The sequence below is a fragment of the Mauremys reevesii genome, linkage group 25 (assembly GCF_016161935.1).
Source record: "Mauremys reevesii isolate NIE-2019 linkage group 25, ASM1616193v1, whole genome shotgun sequence".
Taxonomy (NCBI): Eukaryota; Metazoa; Chordata; order Testudines; family Geoemydidae; genus Mauremys; species Mauremys reevesii.
The window spans coordinates 10,015,800-10,032,342 of NC_052647.1; the positions used below are offsets into that span (position 1 = coordinate 10,015,800).

Consider the following 16,543-nt stretch of genomic DNA (forward strand, 5'->3'; position numbering starts at 1 on the left):
GAATCCCAGTAAAAATTCCCAGCGAGGTTGGTTTTTTTTCCCCTTTTTTATAAAAATAGATTTTTTTCCCATTTTTTTGTTGGTTTTTATTATTTCTGTTTTCAGCCTTTTCTATTATTATTATTATTATTATTTATTTTATTTCATTTGTTCGTTCACGAGCTGCGAGAGGAAGCCCCCCCCTTTCCCTCTCACCCCCACCCCTTTTTGGCAACAAAAAAACAACCCTTCTCTAGGAAATAAATTAACGGGGGGCTGGGAGGGGAGGTTGAGGGGGCGGGTAACTTTCTCTTGATTTTCAAATGGGTTCAATCCATTTATTTAAACATCCCTTTGTGCCTCACCACCCCCTTCCCCGTTTTGCTCGGGGCAGTTTTGGAATGAAAACAGGCGCAATCTGAAGACTGCGTGGCGGGGTGGGGCTGCGGCAGGGAAAGAGTTAATGCTGGATGGGGATCGGGGCTCTTTAGGGGGTGCAGGGAGCAAGGAGGGATCCAATTTCTAAACCAATTCAGCAGCCCCCATTTCAATGAGACGCAGGCTGCTACGGCTCAGCGCCGCCAAGGGTGTCAAAGGGGGTTAGGCGCCTAAAGGGAGGTGCCTAACCGCAGATCCTCAAAGGCACTGACGCTACGGGCCTAACTCCCACTGACATCAACCCCCCGCCAGGCGCCGTTGTGCAGCGAGTGGCGGCCCCGGGAGCGCGGTTCTGATGGGTCAACCCGAGGCTCTGATACGACAGCCCAGTCGCTCCTCCGGGACCGCGTGAATTTCCAGCAGCCGACGCATGCGTGAGCCACCCATGGGTGGGCTTCTCCCCACGGCCCCCGGGAACGAGCATGCAGTGCGGTGAACGGCGCCGGGAGCAAAGGGAGGACGCACGGACGCCGTCGGAGCCAAGCGGGTTTGGGGGGGCCCATGGGGGGGGGTATCAGCTGTGGGCCCTGAACCCAGGTCCTTGCTTTGTAAACATGGGCTGCTACCCCCCCCCCCCCGCCCCCAGCTCTGTTAGCCAAGTCGGCGTGGGCTCCTCCACCTCTGTGTGTGATCCAGCCACCACTAGAGGGAGACAGAGCCCCACACGGAGTGGGCGTGGCCTACCCACCAAGTGGGCGTGGCATTCATAGAATGGGCGTGGCTTCACACCAAGTGGGTGGGGCTTATACAAACACCCTGTTTTTGGCGCTTGGCACCCACTGGATCCTTTGGCCAATCTGGCCCTTGTGCCAGGGCCGAGCTGTCGGCAAAGCCGGCGGCTGTCGAGTCGGGGCTGGAGGAGACGCATGCCTGGATTTTAAAGACACAGTCACCCCCTCCATACACACACACACACACCAGCCTTGCCAGGATCGGGGCTGTAGTCCCAAGCCCCGGCTGGAGTCACGCGAGCCCAGGCTCCCCGGCACAGTGACCAGCGCCGATCCCCCGAGTCCGCCCCTGAGCCCGCCCCAGCCGGGTGAAAGCAGCAGTCGGCTTTGCAATGGCTGACGGCACCACGGCGACCCAGTGAGAACATGCCCCACGGCCCTTCCCTGACAGCCAGGCTGGGACCCCCCGTTCTGATGGTGAGGGGGAGGGGTCAGATCTTGGGGCGCCTCCAGCCAGTGCCTCTCATCCCTCTGCCCCCCCCCCAAGTGCTCCTGGATGGATCCTGGTTAGTTTCAAAGCCCCAGTCCCCCTTCGCCTGTGGGGCAGCCATGGGGCCCCGGTTGGCTCAGGGGGTGGGGGCTCAGGGGAGCATTTTCCCCCCAGCAACTCAACAGCAGCAGCCCATCCCCCTCCCCATCCCAGCCCCCACCCAGCACTAATTGGGAATAGCAGCCCCTGCCCCCGATAACGTCTCACCCATCTGCCCCCGCAGCCCAGAGGCGCTCGCTGATCACAGCAGGGGGGGCTGCCAGGAATCCCCTCCCCGCAAAATTGGGTTGGGGGGAATCCCGGGGGGAGAGATGGGGGGACAGTGTTGGGAGGGGACCCTCAGGACAGGTGTGGGGCAGTTGGTGTGGGGGAACCTCAGGATGGCTGTCAGGGGGGCCAGGATGTGGGGGGAGGGCCGGGGGCACCCCAAAACGGAGGGGACATTGGAATTCAGTGCATAAGGGGGGGTCCCCTCTCATGCCCCCGCTGGGGTCCTCGCGACGCCGTGGGGCACAGTTGTGGGGGAGGAGCACGGGGGGGGGTCAGGCTTACGTTTGCCTCGCCTGCGGGCGGGGGTGGGACCCCGGCACCCCCCTCGCTGTCTCGTCACGGCTCCCCCGGCGGCGTCTTCCTCCTCACCAAGGCTGCGAGGCGTTCGCGTCCTTCGGCTGCCCCACGGGGGCCTCGCGCGCCAGCTGGGGGGGGCTGGGAGGGGGACGGTGCCTGCCATGGGGCGGGAGGTTCTGGGGGGGGCTTGTCTCTCTTTCCATCGGGTCGGGGGGTCGGGGGGGGGGCTGCCCAGTCTCTGCCACGGCTCCTCTCTCCTGCCCTCGGCTCGGGCCCCGGCTCAGGCCTTGTGCTGCTTGCTGGTCTTGAAGGAGACCTGCAGGATGCGGTCGCCCAGCCGGTACCCGTTGAGGCTGGCGATGGCCATGGCCGCCTCCTCGTAGTTGGTCATGGTGACGAAGCCGAAGCCCTTGCACTTGTTGGTGGCGAAGTCGCGGATCACCTTGACGTTGGTGACGGCGCCAAAGGGCCCGAAGAGCTGCCACAGGACGCTCTCGTCCGCCTCCGGCGACAGGTTGTAGACGAAGATGCACCAGCCGCCGCTGGAGGCGCCCGTCAGGTTGACGCCCGCCAGGCTGCTCATGCTGTCGATGGTGATGGGCGAGAACCTGGAGATTAAGGACAGAGGAATAACTTGGGTGTAACGCAGGCGTCGGCGCGGCGGGGGCACAGCCCCACCCGCCCTGGGCACGGGGAGCAGGGACCAACCCACCCGCCCTGGGCACGGGGAGCAACCCACCCGCCCTGGGCACGGGGACCAACCCACCCGCCCTGGGCACAGGAAGCGGGGACCAACCAACCCACCCGCCCTGGGCACGGGGAGCGGGGACGAACCCACCCGCCCTGGGCACGGAGAGTGGGGAATTGCCCTGGGCACGGGGAGCGGGGACCAACCAACCCACCCGCCCTGGGCACGGGGACCAACACACCCGCCCTGGGCACGGGGACCAACCCACCCACCCTGGGCACGGGGAGCGGGGACCAACCCACCCGCCCTGGGCACGGGGAGCAGGGAATCGCCCTGGGCACGGGGAGCGGGGACCAACCCACCCGCCCTGGGCACGGGGAGCAGGGACCAACCCACCCGCCCTGGGCACGGGGAGCGGGGACCAACCCACCCGCCCTGGGCACGGGGAGCGACCCACCCGCCCTGGGCACGGGGAGCAACCCACCCGCCCTGGGCACGGGGAGCGGGGACGAACCCACCCGCCCTGGGCACGGAGAGTGGGGAATCGCCCTGGGCACGGGGAGCGGGGACCAACCAACCCACCCGCCCTGGGCACGGGGACCAACCCACCCGCCCTGGGCACGGAGAGTGGGGAATTGCCCTGGGCACGGGGAGCGGGGACCAACCCACCCGCCCTGGGCACGGGGACCAACCCACCCGCCCTGGGCACGGGGAGCAGGGAATCGCCCTGGGCACGGGGAGCAACCCAGCCGCCCTGGGCACGGGGAGCAACCCACCCGCCCTGGGCACGGGGAGCGACCCACCCGCCCTGGGCACGGGGAGCGGGGACCAACCCACCCGCCCTGGGCACGGGGAGCAGGGACCAACCCACCCGCCCTGGGCACGGGGAGCAGGGAATTGCCCTGGGCACGGGGAGCGGGGACCAACCCACCCGCCCTGGGCACAGGGAGTGGGGAATCGCCCTGGGCACAGGCGGGTCTGGCCTGCGCTGCCCTTACCCTGAATTGGGTTCATCTCCCCCCTCTGCCCCAGACTCCCTGGATGACCCTCTCTGGGCCTCAGTTTCCCCATGTGAGCAATGGGGATAATGATCCTTCCTGGCTCTATTTCAATTGTCAAGTCTTCGAGGCAGCGACTGTCTGTCCCTGGGTCTGGGCAGCGCCCGGCACAACAGGGGCCCGGATCTTGTTTGGGGCCTGGGGGGGCCTGGATCTCCGCCGGGGTCTCTCAGCCCAATAACAAAAGCAGGCGTGTTTGCTGCTGGGGGATCTGCGCACGTCCCCCCCCCCCTCGCCACCCCCCCTGCCGGCCAGGCTCTGAAGAGCATCGAACCCCAACCCAAGGGAGGGAATAGTCAAGTGATGCGTCCCATGTGCCCCCCTGCCTGACTCCCAAGGCCCTGACACCCCCGGAGGGGGAATGGGGGGGCTGGGCATTCTGCACTGGCCAGCTGCTCCCATGCTGGGGGGGGCGGGGGTTGGGATTATGATTTCAAAGAAGACGCCGCAGAATCGACCCCAAAAGAAGGTTTTTTCCTTTCCACCATCAGGCCCGAAATGGATCCAGGAACCTGCCCCACCCCATGGCCCCCCAGTCATGCAGGGAAGGGATCTGGTTGGTGGCAGGGACCCAGGGGAGATGGGGGGAGGTGGAGGCGTCTCTGCTGTCAGGCTGGGCTTGGCAGGGGGCCTTGGGGAGGGGATGGGGAATGGGGGGGGGGCTAGTTAATTCCCAGTGCTGGCGGCTGGGGCTGGGGGGCAGCGGCAGGCTGGGGGGGGGGGCTCGTTACCTCTTAACGCCGTAGGCCATGTTTAGCAAATTGTCCAGCCTGTGGGAGGAAGACGGAGAGGAGAGGAGAGGGCCCGGTTAGTAGCTGACCCGGTACAGCGGGGAGGGGGGGCCCTGCGAGGTCACCTGGCTCGGTTATGGGGCAGGAAAGGGCAGGGGGTGCCCCGTGTAGACATGGGGGGTGCGACACCGGCTGCATTGCACATGACTGCACCCGGCTGCATGATGGCTGCATGGCACGTGTTTGCACGGCGGCCGCATCACTCGTGTCAGTGCACCTGGGTGTACAGTGCACCTGGGCGTGGCAGATGCTTTGCGGGTCAGAGTGCACATGCATGCACGAGGGCTGTGTGGCACGGGTAAATGCACACACATGCACGAGGGCTGTGTGGCACGGGTAAATGCACACGCATGCACGAGGGCTGTGTGGCACAGGTAAATGCACACGCATGCACGAGGGCTGTGTGGCACGGGTAAATGCACAGACATGCACGAGGGCTGTGTGGCACGGGTAAATGCACACGCATGCACGAGGGCTGTGTGGCATGTGTAAATGCACACGCATGCACGAGGGCTGTGTGGCACGGGTAAATGCACACGCATGCACGAGGGCTGTGTGGCACGGGTAAATGCACACGCATGCACGAGGGCTGTGTGGCACGGGTAAATGCACACGCATGCACGAGGGCTGTGTGGCACGGGTAAATGCACATGCATGCACGAGGGCTGTGTGGCACGGGTAAATGCACACGCATGCATGAGGGCTCTGTTGCATGTGTTACACATGTGCCTGGAAGCATGTTGCATGAATGTTCCATGTAGCACATGCTGCACCCATGAAGTTGTGTGTGCTTCACGCACATGCGTGTTGCCTGGCAATGTATGTATTTGTGGCAGTTCGCACATGCAGGCTCAGGAGCTGTGTAGAAGGCATTGAATCACACGGCACGCTACATGTGGCTGCTCAGAAGACACACATCCTACATGCATGTCATGTGTGCGACACGTGGCATTGCAGCATGTGGAATAGCCCACGCGCCCCGCTGCATGCATGATGCAGGCATGATGTACATGGGACATAGCTGGATGCACATGCATGTTGTGTGTAATTTTTTTCTCACACTCAGGCCAGCAATCCCCGAGGACACAAACGCATCTGACCGGCTTGGCCATGTGTGGCACATGCAGGGCGGGGACATGGGTCACGCGTGTGCCGAGGCTCTGCCCGCAGGGCTGTGTACACGCCGCAGTCCTGGCTTGGGGGGGGTCAGGTTCTATTATACCGTTAGGGGGTCATTTTAAAGCTGGAGGGGTAACTAGAGAAGGAGAGCGGGCTCGGTGCCAGGACTGGCCCTGGCTGGAGAAAACGGGGCGCTGAGGGGGATGGGCCCCTGTCTGGGGGTACAGGACTGGCTGTTTGGGGGGGGTCACATCCCAATGGGGGGGCTCAGAGCCCCTTGTTCACAGGCCGCAGTAACAATGTGTGAACATGTAAAAAGGGGGGGAATCTAGTGCGACTGGGGGGGGTTATGGCTGCCATGGCAACCCAGCCACCGGTCCAACCCTGACCCCCCCATGCACCCAGTATGCCCCTCCCCCCCCTTCTTGTGGATGAGAAAGTTGAGGTCCCTGAATCGCCAAAATCCCAAGAATGGTCCCGTCCCCCCCACCCCCGCTGCCCATCGAGCCATGATGCCCAGTAGTGAGATGCAGCCACCTCTGGGGTGGGGCAGGGGATTGGTTGTACAGGGATCCCTCGTGTCCCTGCCCAGGGTGCCCTGCCCAGGATGCCACCGGTTACCCGCCTTCCAGAGGGGCAGATACGGCCAACAGCATCCCAGCTGCCCCCTTCCTTCCTGCCCCACAGAGCCCAGACCCCCCCGGCCATCGCTCCTTTGACACCTAGGGATGCAGCCACCTCTGGGGTGGGGGCTGGTTTTCCAGCCAATGCCGCACAACGGACGGAGCCAGGCCATGAGGGAGCAGCCCTGGCAGGAGTTCGGGGCAGGACGGGATTTCGGCCAGGACGCCTGGGCTCACACCCCTGCCCCAAGCTACTAAGAACTGAGGTTTCATTTCTCCTCTGCAAGGCAGTGCCTCCCCCCGCCCAGCACCTAGCACCCCCCCCAGCCTCCAATTCAGCCCCTTGGCCCGGGGGGGGGGGGTGTCTCCCATCCAAGTCCTAGCCATGGCCTGGCCCTGCTTAGCGCTGTGGGGACCAGGCCCCAGGGGTCCCGGACAGTTCACACCTCTGCGATGGAGCCAGCCCCAGGTGGGGGCAGAGAGCGAGAGGTGATGGGGAGCCCCCCGAGCCCCAGCAGAGACAGAGGGGAGGGGCTGCCCGGGGGAGAGGTACCCAGGGGCCATTTCACAGACCCCGAGTTCGTCACTGGGCAACCGGGACTCAGGGTGCTGTACACAGGAGCTGGGCGGGGCTATGGGCAAAGGGGCGGGGCAGGAACCAAGGAGGTGGGGCTACTAGTGTAAGGGGTGGGGCCAATGGTAAAACGGGACAAAAGGGGAAATGTTAATAGAACAAGGGGAGGAGTCAGGAGCAAAGGGGGAGGAGTTACTAGGGAAAAGGGAGGAGCTAATAAGGGGGGGCTGGGAAATGTGCTAATAGTAAAGGACGAGGGGCAAAAAGGGGAGGGGCCAGGAAAGGAGGCGGGGCTACTGGTTAAAGGGGAGGTGCTAACAGTAGAAGGGCGGGGCCACGGCCCAAAGAGGAGGCACCGTGGCAAATAGGGACGCTCTAATAGAAAAATGGGAGGGGCCAGGAACAGGAGGCGGGGCTACTGGCAAAGGGGGAGGTGCTAGCAGTCGAAGGGCGGGGCCGTGGCCAAAAGGGGCGGGGCGAGCCATAAAGAGGCGGGGCTCCCCGGAAGAGGTGCGGGGCCGGGGCCCAGCGGCGTCTCACCTGAAGCGCTGGGTCTGGTGGTGCAGCGGCCCCGTGTAGCGCCGTGCCGTGGTCTGGTACAGGTGGCTCAGCAGCGCCTGGCCGGTTTTCTGGCTGGGGTTGTTGGCGAACTTGACGGTGATGGGCTCGCTGGCGCCCAGCGGCTTCTGCCCGTTCAGCCCCTTGATGGCCTCCTCCGCCTCTATCCTCTTGTCGAAGCGGATGAAGCCCACCCCTCGGGAGACGCCTGGGGGGGGCACAGCCAGGTCAGGGGGGCAGGGCTGGCCTCAGCGTGGTGGCAAGGGGCACCGTGGGGCAGGGGGTCAATAGCAGGCCCTGTGGGGCAGGGGGCCAGGGTGGGGCTTGGCAGGGGGCGCTGTGGAGCAGGGGGTCAGTGAGGGGCGCTGTGGTGCAGGGAGCAGGGGGGAGCCATGGGGCAGGGAGTGGGGCAGGGGCAGTGGGGATACTGTGCTGCAGGGAGCAGAAGGGCCAGTAGGGGGTGCCCTGGGGGAGGGGGGCAGGGTGAGGCTTGGCAGGGGGTGCCGTGGGGAAGAGACCGGAGCAGGAGGGTCAGTAGGGGGTGCCGTGGGGTACGGAGTCAGTGAAGGGCACCACGGGGCAGGGAGTGGGGCAGGGGTCAGTAGGGGGCGTTGTGCTGCAGGAAGCAGGGGAGTCAGTTGGAGGTGCCGTGGGGCAGGAGGTCGGTGGGGAGGCTCCATGGGGCAGGGGGTCAGCGTGGGGGGGGCACCACAGGGCAGGGGGCTCTGAGGACTCATGGCTGCTTTTCACAGCAGCCTGGCGCCATCAAGACGAGGATTGTGCCCCCCCTTCCCCCATTTGGGCCAAATCGGAGCCCTGGGCCCCTGCAGCACTGACACCCCCCCCCAGTCCATCAGTCTCCAGGCCCCACGGTCCCTCAGGCCCGGATGGGTCTGATCCAGGGGGCCTGGGAGGGGCCAGAGCTGGATGCTGCTGAAGCCACCGGGCCCCATTGATCCAGCGCCCTGGAGAGAACCCCAGAGTCCGGGCTCCCAGCCCCCCTCCCCGGAGCAGGGGGCTCCCGGCCCCTACCGGTGACCTGGTCCACCAGGATGCGGGAGGTGATGATGCGGCCGTACTGCGAGAAGAGCTGCTCCATCTCCTTCTGGCTCATGCTCTTGGGCAGGCCGCTCACGTACAGGTTGGCGTCGCGGATGGAGGCCGAGCTGGGCCGGGCGTAGGAGACCTTGGGGGGCGGGGAGGGGTCAGACAGGGGCTGCGGGGAGACAGGCGGGGCCAACCCCTCCCCCGCCACCGCCTCACCCTTCGCCGCTCCCCTCCCAGGAGTCCTGGCTCCCAGCCCCCCGCTCTAACCACTAGGCCCCCCTCCGAGCTGGGGCTAGAACCCAGGAGTCCTGGCTCCCAGCCCCCTGCTCTAACCACTAGGCCCCGCTCCGAGCTGGGGCTAGAACCCAGGAGTCCTGGCTCCCAGCCCCCTGCTCTAACCACTAGGCCCCGCTCCGAGCTCTGAGCTGGGAACAGGGGCAGGATCTGTGGTGCTTCCTCCCCCCGCCCCACTCCATGGGTCTGTCTCTCGCTGGGGGGGTTACCCGGCTACCCTCTAACCCCTCCCTGTCCTTGAATCCAACCAGCTCCGTCCCCCCCAACCCGTTCTCCCCCCTCACCTCACCCCGGCCCCCACCCGCCACCTCCTCCCCAGGCCCTGCCCCCCCGCTCACCTTGATGGTTTTCATCTGCAGTTTCAGCCCGTTCAGGGTGTTAATCGCTTTGTCCGCGTCATTCGGGTCCACGTAATTCACGAACCCGTAACCTAAACTCTGCCCTGGGGGTGGGGAGAGACGTGAGTGGGGGGCACAGAGCCCCCTCCCCTTACCCGCACAGCCCTGCCAGTGCCCCTCACTCCCGACCCGCAGCCCCTGCTAGCCCAGCCCTGGGATCCCCCCCCAGCTCTGCCGGTGCCCCTCACTCCCGACCCGCAGCCCCTGCTAGCCCAGCCCTGGGCTCCCCCCCAGCTCTGCCAGTGCCCCTCACTCCCGACCCGCAGCCCCTGCTAGCCCAGCCCTGGGCTCCCCCCCAGCTCTGCCGGTGCCCCTCACTCCCGACCTGCAGCCCCTGCTAGCCCAGCCCTGGTCCCACAGCCCTGCCAGTGCCCCTCACTCCCAACCCGCAGCCCCCGTACCTGTGATCTTGTCCCGGACCAGCTTGCAGGACTCAATCTCCCCAATGCTGCCGAAGAGGCTCTTGAATTCCTCCTGCGTCATGTTCTGGGGCAGGTAGTTGACGATGAGGTTGGTTTTGCTGTCGTCGGCCGCTCCGTTGGCGCTCAGGGGCGGCCCGTTGGGGAGGCCGCTGTTACTGGTGGGGCCGTTGGACACCTGGGTCTCCATGGTGCTGATTATCTGCTGGAGACAAGAGGGGGCAGGGGGTGATCGCTCTGCAGGCAGGGGGCTGTGTGGGGCAGGGGGCGCTGGGTCAGGCCGGGGGCGCTGAGTGGGGCAGGGGGTGATCGCTCTGCAGGCCGGGGGCTGTGTGGGGCAGGGGGCGCTGGGTCAGGCCGGGGGCGCTGAGTGGGGGAGGGGAGAAGGGGCACTGTGTGGGGCCGGGAGAGGGGCTGGTGGGTGGGGTTAGGGGCACTGTGGGGGAAAAGGGGTGGGTACTGCTTGGGGGAGGGGTGCTGTGTGGGACAGGGGGTGATGGATGGGGTTAGGGGGTGCTGCGTGGGGTAGGGATGCTGTGTGGGGAGAGGGGACTGATCCAAGGGGGCACTCCATGGGGTCGGGGGGACTCTCCAAGGGGGGTATCTGGCAGGACGCCCTGGCATTCGCTGCCACCCCGATAGGTCACCGAGCATCCTGGCGCCGGGGTCAGTTCAGCCCCGGGGGGCGCCATGGACAGACAGACGGATAGATGCCCTCCCACCCGCGCTCAGGGAAAAGCCAACGGACCAGGGGAACCCGTCCAGGCTGCCAAATCCAGAGCCCCTGAAACCCGGGGATGGCGGGACCAAGCGCTGGAGGGCAGACGGCCAGGCTGGGGGGCCCAGACAGACACACAGACAGGCCGAGGGGGACAGGCGGCCGGCCCCGGGGGAGTGGGGAACAGACAGCCTGGCTGGGAGAAGAGATGGCCAGGCCAGGGAGCGGGGACAGACAAACAGGCCGGGAATGTGGGACAGATGGCTGGGCCGAGGGGACAGACAGACGGGCGGGGAGACAGACAGACAGGCAGTGGGACAGACAGACAGACGAGGGAACAGACAGACAGGCTGGGGGGACAGACAGACGGACAAGGGAACAGACAGAGGAGGGGACAGACAGATGGACGGGGGAAAAGACAGGTAGGGGGGGACAGACAGATGAGCTGGGGGGACAGACAGACGATGGAACAGACAGATGGACAAGGGGACAGACAGATGGGCTGGGGGGACAGGCAGAGGGACGGGGGGACAGACAGACGAGGGAACAGACAGGCGGGGACAGACAGACGGACAAGGGGACAGACAGACGGGCGGGGGGACAGACGGACGAGGGGACAGACAGACGAGGGAACAGGCAGACGGACGAGGGGACAGACAGGCGGAGGGGGACAGACAGACGGGCAGGGGGGACAGACGGGCGGGACAGATGGGCGGGGGGACAGACAGACGGCTGAGCACAGACAGTCCCAGCTACTCTAACCTTCTGGGGAGCCAAGCCCCCAAATGTCCCCCGCCCCCTTGCCAAGGGCAAGAGCCACCCCCTCCCCCCCCACCCCCGCGCCCTCCCTGCAGCTGAGCCCCTTCCTCCCCTCCATGGAGCAATGGGGAGCCTGCTCCGACCCCCACCCTGGCCTGGTTATTTCTGCCCCTCCAATGCACGACCCCAAATCAGCTGCCCCCTTCCCAACACCCCCATTCCAGTCCTGGCCTTTCTCTTAACCCTGCCTCAGCCGCCCGCATCCCCCCTTGAGGATCCTTCAGGCCCGGCTGCCCCAGGACGCCCCATCAGACCCTCCCCTTGAGACACTGATCCACCTTCCAACGCATTCGCCCACCCGGCTCCTCCAGGGGCTCCAGATCTGCCTCCCCTCGGTGGCCAGAAACCTCCCCATGTCCAGCCTCGGGCTGTCCCCGTTTGCTCACGCCCCCCCTCCCTGGCTCCCCCCCGGGGTGTAGACGGGGCGCTCAGCTCCCCGGCAGCCTGCGTCCGGCCAGGCAGAGCAAGCCCAGCGCTGTCAGCGCCGTCCTGGCTGCAGGGAAGGTGCCTTGCGTTGACAGCCAGCAGCTCTAGCCTGACCTCCAGGCCGTTCCTTCCCCCGGACGCTCCGTGCAGAGCCCCAGGATCTCGCTAAACCAGCCTCGGGCAGAGACTGCGGGGAGCCAGGTGCCCCCGACGCCCCCGCGATGGCAGGGAATTGATTCACTGAGACATGCCCAGATACTCCCAGCCCCACGCTGCAGAGGAAGGCGAAAAACCCCACCCCCCACCTCCAATCCCTGCCAATCTGGCCTGAGGAAATTCCTCCCTGCCCCTAATCGGACAGTCAGTCTGACCCTAGGCAAGCTCCACCAACCAGAGGATGCTTCTCTTGCCAAGCTCTGATGCTCCAGAGGAAGGCGGGGGGGAGACAGGATCCATCTGCCCAGTTGTGCACTGTGGGGGAAGGGACATCCCTTCCTGACCCCTGCAGGCAACCGGCTGCAGCCCTGAAGCATGAGGTTGGATTCCAGCCTTAAAGCATGCGGAGGGCAATGCAGAGATTCCTCTTCTCCTCGTGGTCCGTGATGGAAGGGGATGAACAGTGGGGCTGACAGATTCCAAGCCAGAGGGGACCCCCATGACCAGCTCCCCCCCACCCCGCAAGGCTGTAGAATCGCTCCCAGAAGTGGGAGATCATCTTTCAAAACCCTCCAAGTGATGACGAGTCCAGCCCCTCCCTGGGAAGCGGCTTCGCCGTGTCATCACCTCCCTGTGTCTTATTCCAGGGTCGGATTTATCTACCTTCAACTCCCAGCCAGCCCTTGTCAGCCAGACTGAAAAGCCCTCACGGCATCGCCAACGACCCTTTAGTCGTCCACGGGCCTGCTCCACGGTCTGTTGCCTGCCCCTGCGACCGTCCTGCCACCCACATGACGTGTGGCTTTGTGAGTCCAGGAAACTCAGGGCAGATCCCAGGAGGCGATTCCCATACCGGGGGCATTGCCATCCCTCTGGTGAGACCGGGCTCGGGGGGGAACGGCCCTGCCTGCAACTTGTCCGAAAGTCCCCAAAGACATGAGGGGCCGTGGCCCTTCTGATCAGCCAACGTTAATGTCGGTGAAAAGCCCCCAGCGATGCAGAACCCCAGAGACACCCCCCTTTCTCAGCGGCAAGGCAGGGGGGCAGCAGGCTCGGGGTGTGTGATTCGAGGAGCCCATTGCCTCAAACCCGTCCCTCGTTTCCTGTCTGCAGCCCGGAGGTGTGATTCCGGCAGCAGGAGGCGCCCGGTGGCCGTGTGCCCCTGGGTGCCGAGTGCCCCCACCGGAGAGCCGCCCTCATTGAGCCGACAGCGAGGACAAACCCGGCGCACGGATCCAGGCCCCAAAATTCAGCAGCCAGATCAGAGCCACAAACCAATCCCAGCTCGGGACGCCTGCAGCGTCCGGTCAGTTTCAGCCGTGGCTGTATCAGCGTCTCCCCCTCGGTTCTGTCAGTTCCCCGGCGGCTCCGTCAGGGACCCATGGGCCCGAGCCGACCTGTGCCGCAGCCGCGCATCTGAGGGAGGAGGGGGCGGAAACCGGCGCAGCAAAGCGCAAATCAGGCTGGAACGGAGGGACCCCGAACTCCCCCAGTTCCCTGCGAGGCCGGCACAAATCTCCCACACGGCAGCTGCAGGTGAAACCGCAGGCTGGGCCTACGCTGAGGCATTTTGCGGGTGCTGCTATGCCAGGCAGGGGTCACCCCCTGCTCGGCAGAGCTCTGCCAGCCAACGGTTGCAGCGTAGATTCGGGCTGAGAGCCCTTGGCCAAAAAATGGCACCGTTTAACATAAGAACATAAGAACATAAGAAAGGCCGTACCGGGTCAGACCAAAGGTCCATCCAGCCCAGTATCTGTCTACCAACAGTGGCCAATGCCAGGTACCCCAGAGGGAGTGAACCTAACAGGCAATGATCAAGTGATCTCTCTCCTGCCATCCATCTCCATCCTCTGACGAACAGAGGCTAGGGACACCATTCTTACCCAAGGGCGTTAAGCTACACGAGGCCTTTTCCTTCCAACACACGAGTGTCCGTCCCCACGCGGCATCCCCGGGAGCAGGGCCTTTCAGTTCACCCCCCGCCTTAATCCAAAGTCGCCCCCCGCCTTAATCCGGTGTAGACGAGGCTGGGTCTGCATCAGGGGCCTTTGCCAGCACAGAGGGCCTGGCACGTGCCCCAGCAGGGACGCAGCCGGGGGGGCATCGCTCACCCCAGCGCCCCCAGGGTTTTTGCCGGCTCGGCTGGGTGGGTCGGGGACGAGCTTTTCCACACTCCCGACTGAGCAGCTCTCTCACCTGTGCAGCCGGCCCCGGGCGGGTCTGGGATAGCGAGAAAATCAGACCCCCCCCAAGCCGCACAGTTCTACCCGGCGAATCCTGTGTCCACCCGGCCTCACACGCCAGCCCCGCCCCACAGCTTAGGGGAGTTTGGCCAGGGTCACACCTCCCCCCAGCAGCTGCCAAAAGCCTCACGAGGGACACTAGTGACCCCCCCCCAGCCCCCTACCCCCCCGGCCTAGGACTTTCTAATTGATCAGAAGAAGCAACCACAGCACCCCCTAGCCCCAGGCAGGGGTGTTCGGGGTAGGACCAACTGCGAGGGGAGAGCACCCCCTACTGACCCCGCTCCCTGCAGCACAGCACCCCTACGGCCCCCGCTCCCTGCAGCACAGCGCCCCTAGTGCCCCCTGCTCCCTGCAGCACAGCGCCCCTAGTGCCCCCGCTCCCTGCAGCACAGCGCCCCTAGTGCCCCCGCTCCCTGCAGCACAGCGCCCCTAGTGCCCCCGCTCCCTGCAGCACAGCGCCCCCTAGTGCCCCCCCGCTCCCTGCAGCACAGCGTCCCCTAGTGCCCCCGCTCCCTGCAGCACAGCGCCCCTAGTGCCACACTGGGGCATTGGGACCAGCACTGACTGTGGGGGAGGCGCCCCCATGGGGTACATCTGCTCCCAGCAGGATCTGGCCCATGGCAGACACCAAACCCTGCAAAGCCCCCCCCAACCCGCCGACGCCCTGCCCCCAGCGACCCCCACCCCCGCCGACACCCTGCCCCAGGACCCCCACCCCCACCCCCGCCGATGCCCTGCCTCCCAGGGACCCCTCTACCCCCACCCCGCCAATGCCCTGCCCACCAGGGACCCCTCCACCCTCACCCCGCCGAGGCCCTGACTCCCAGGGACCCCCACCCGCACCCCACTGACACCCTGCCTCCCAGGGACCCCTCCGCCCCCACCTGGCCGACACTCTGCCTGTCAGCGACCCCTCCACTCCCACCCCGCCAACACCCTGCTCCGCTGAGTGGCCCCTGCAGCTGCTCTGGGGCGGCCGTCGGCTCCCTGTGGGGTTATTGATCCGTCCATCGATCTCGACATTATCCCCGGCCCCAGGCCAGACACCGAATCCATCGGCAGTGAACTGCCAGCCAGACTGTACCCGGCAACGCTCCTAGAGCTCCCCCAGAGCTCCCCCAACGTTCCTCCGTCCCGCCCCGCAGCCCCCTCCTGTCCCGGCCCAGGGCTCCCCCAACGCTCCTCAGTCCCGCCCTGCAGCCCCTCCTGTCCCGGCCCAGAGCTCCCCCAGAGCTCCCCCAACGCTCCTCCGTCCCGCCCCGCAGCCCCCTCCTGTCCTGACCCAGAGCTCCCCCAACGCTCCTCCGTCCTGCCCCGCAGCCCCCTCCTGTCCTGACCCAGGGCTCCCCCAGAGCTCCCCCAACGCTCCTCCATCCCGCCCCGCAGCCCCTCCTGTCCCGGCCCAGAGCTCCCTCACAGCTCCCCCAACGCTCCTCCGTCCAGCCCCGCAGCCCCCTCCTGTCCCGGCCCAGAGCTCCCCCACAGCTCCCCCAACGCTCCTCCGTCCCGCCCCGCAGCCCCCTCCGGTCCCGCCCCAGAGCTCCCCCACCGCTCCCCCCACGCTCCTCCGTCCCGCCCCGCAGCCCCTCCTGTCCTGACCCAGAGCTCCCCCAACGCTCCTCAGTCCCGCCCCGCAGCCCACTCCTGTCCCAGCCCAGGCTCCCCACAGCTCCCACAATGCTCCTCCATCCCGCCTGCAGCCCCCTCCTGTCCCGGCCCTGTGCTCCCCCAGAGCTCCCCCAACGCTCCTCCGTCCCGCCCCACAGCCCCCTCCTGTCCCGGCCCAGAGCTCCCCAGAGCTCCCCAACGCTCCTCCGTCCCGCCCGCAGCCCCCTCCTGTCCCGGCCCAGGGCTCCCCAACGCTCCTCCATCCCGCCCGCAGCCCTCCTGATCCAGCCTCAGGCTCTCCCCCGCCCCGCCCCAGCCTTGGTGCTGGAAGGCGGGAGATCTGTCTGGGGTTCCTATGAGTCCCCCCAGCACCCTGGGAACTGGAAGCCCTTCCATGGCCCCCCTTGCACTGGGGGCTCATTCCCAGATTGTGTCATGGGGCTGGGTTGGCTGGGTCCCTCCTCCCCCCACCCTCAGATTGAGGCCCAGCCAGACCTGTGCAAACCCACCTGGATGCTCCCCTCCCCTGAGGGCCTGGGGCCCAGGGATTGTGGGGTTCCCAAATGCAACCTCCCTCCATGTGTTTTTACCCATTGGATCCCCACTTCCCAACCTGAGCTGAGACAGAACCCAGGAGTCCTGGCTCCCAGCCCCACCCACACCTGGTGAGCCCCAGACTCCTTCTCCTGGCCTGCCCAGACCGAGCGGGATCACGTATTCTGCCCAGATACCGTCGATCCGTTCAGGTCACTCCAGGGTGGGAGGCAGCGAAAAGGGGACGCTGACACGCCCTGGC

General features: G+C 65.9%; 1 protein-coding gene across 3 annotated transcripts in view; it reads right to left on the bottom strand.

Moving 5' to 3' along the window:
• Positions 1-2,040: 2,040 nt before the first annotated feature.
• ELAVL3 (ELAV like RNA binding protein 3) overlaps positions 2,041-16,543 on the bottom strand; it is a 41,817-nt gene continuing 27,314 nt past the window's right edge. The window contains exons 3-8 of one of the 3 annotated variants that reach the window (XM_039514368.1): positions 9,757-9,979; positions 9,296-9,399; positions 8,649-8,802; positions 7,599-7,824; positions 4,683-4,721; positions 2,041-2,813 (exon numbers count right to left, since the gene is read on the bottom strand). In XM_039514368.1, coding sequence (XP_039370302.1) covers positions 2,486-2,813; positions 4,683-4,721; positions 7,599-7,824; positions 8,649-8,802; positions 9,296-9,399; positions 9,757-9,979 — 1,074 coding nt within the window. In that variant the 3' untranslated portion in view covers positions 2,041-2,485. The remainder of the gene's footprint in view (positions 2,814-4,682; positions 4,722-7,598; positions 7,825-8,648; positions 8,803-9,295; positions 9,400-9,756; positions 9,980-16,543) is intronic. The other 2 variants (XM_039514370.1, XM_039514369.1) reach the window with 2 other exon arrangements.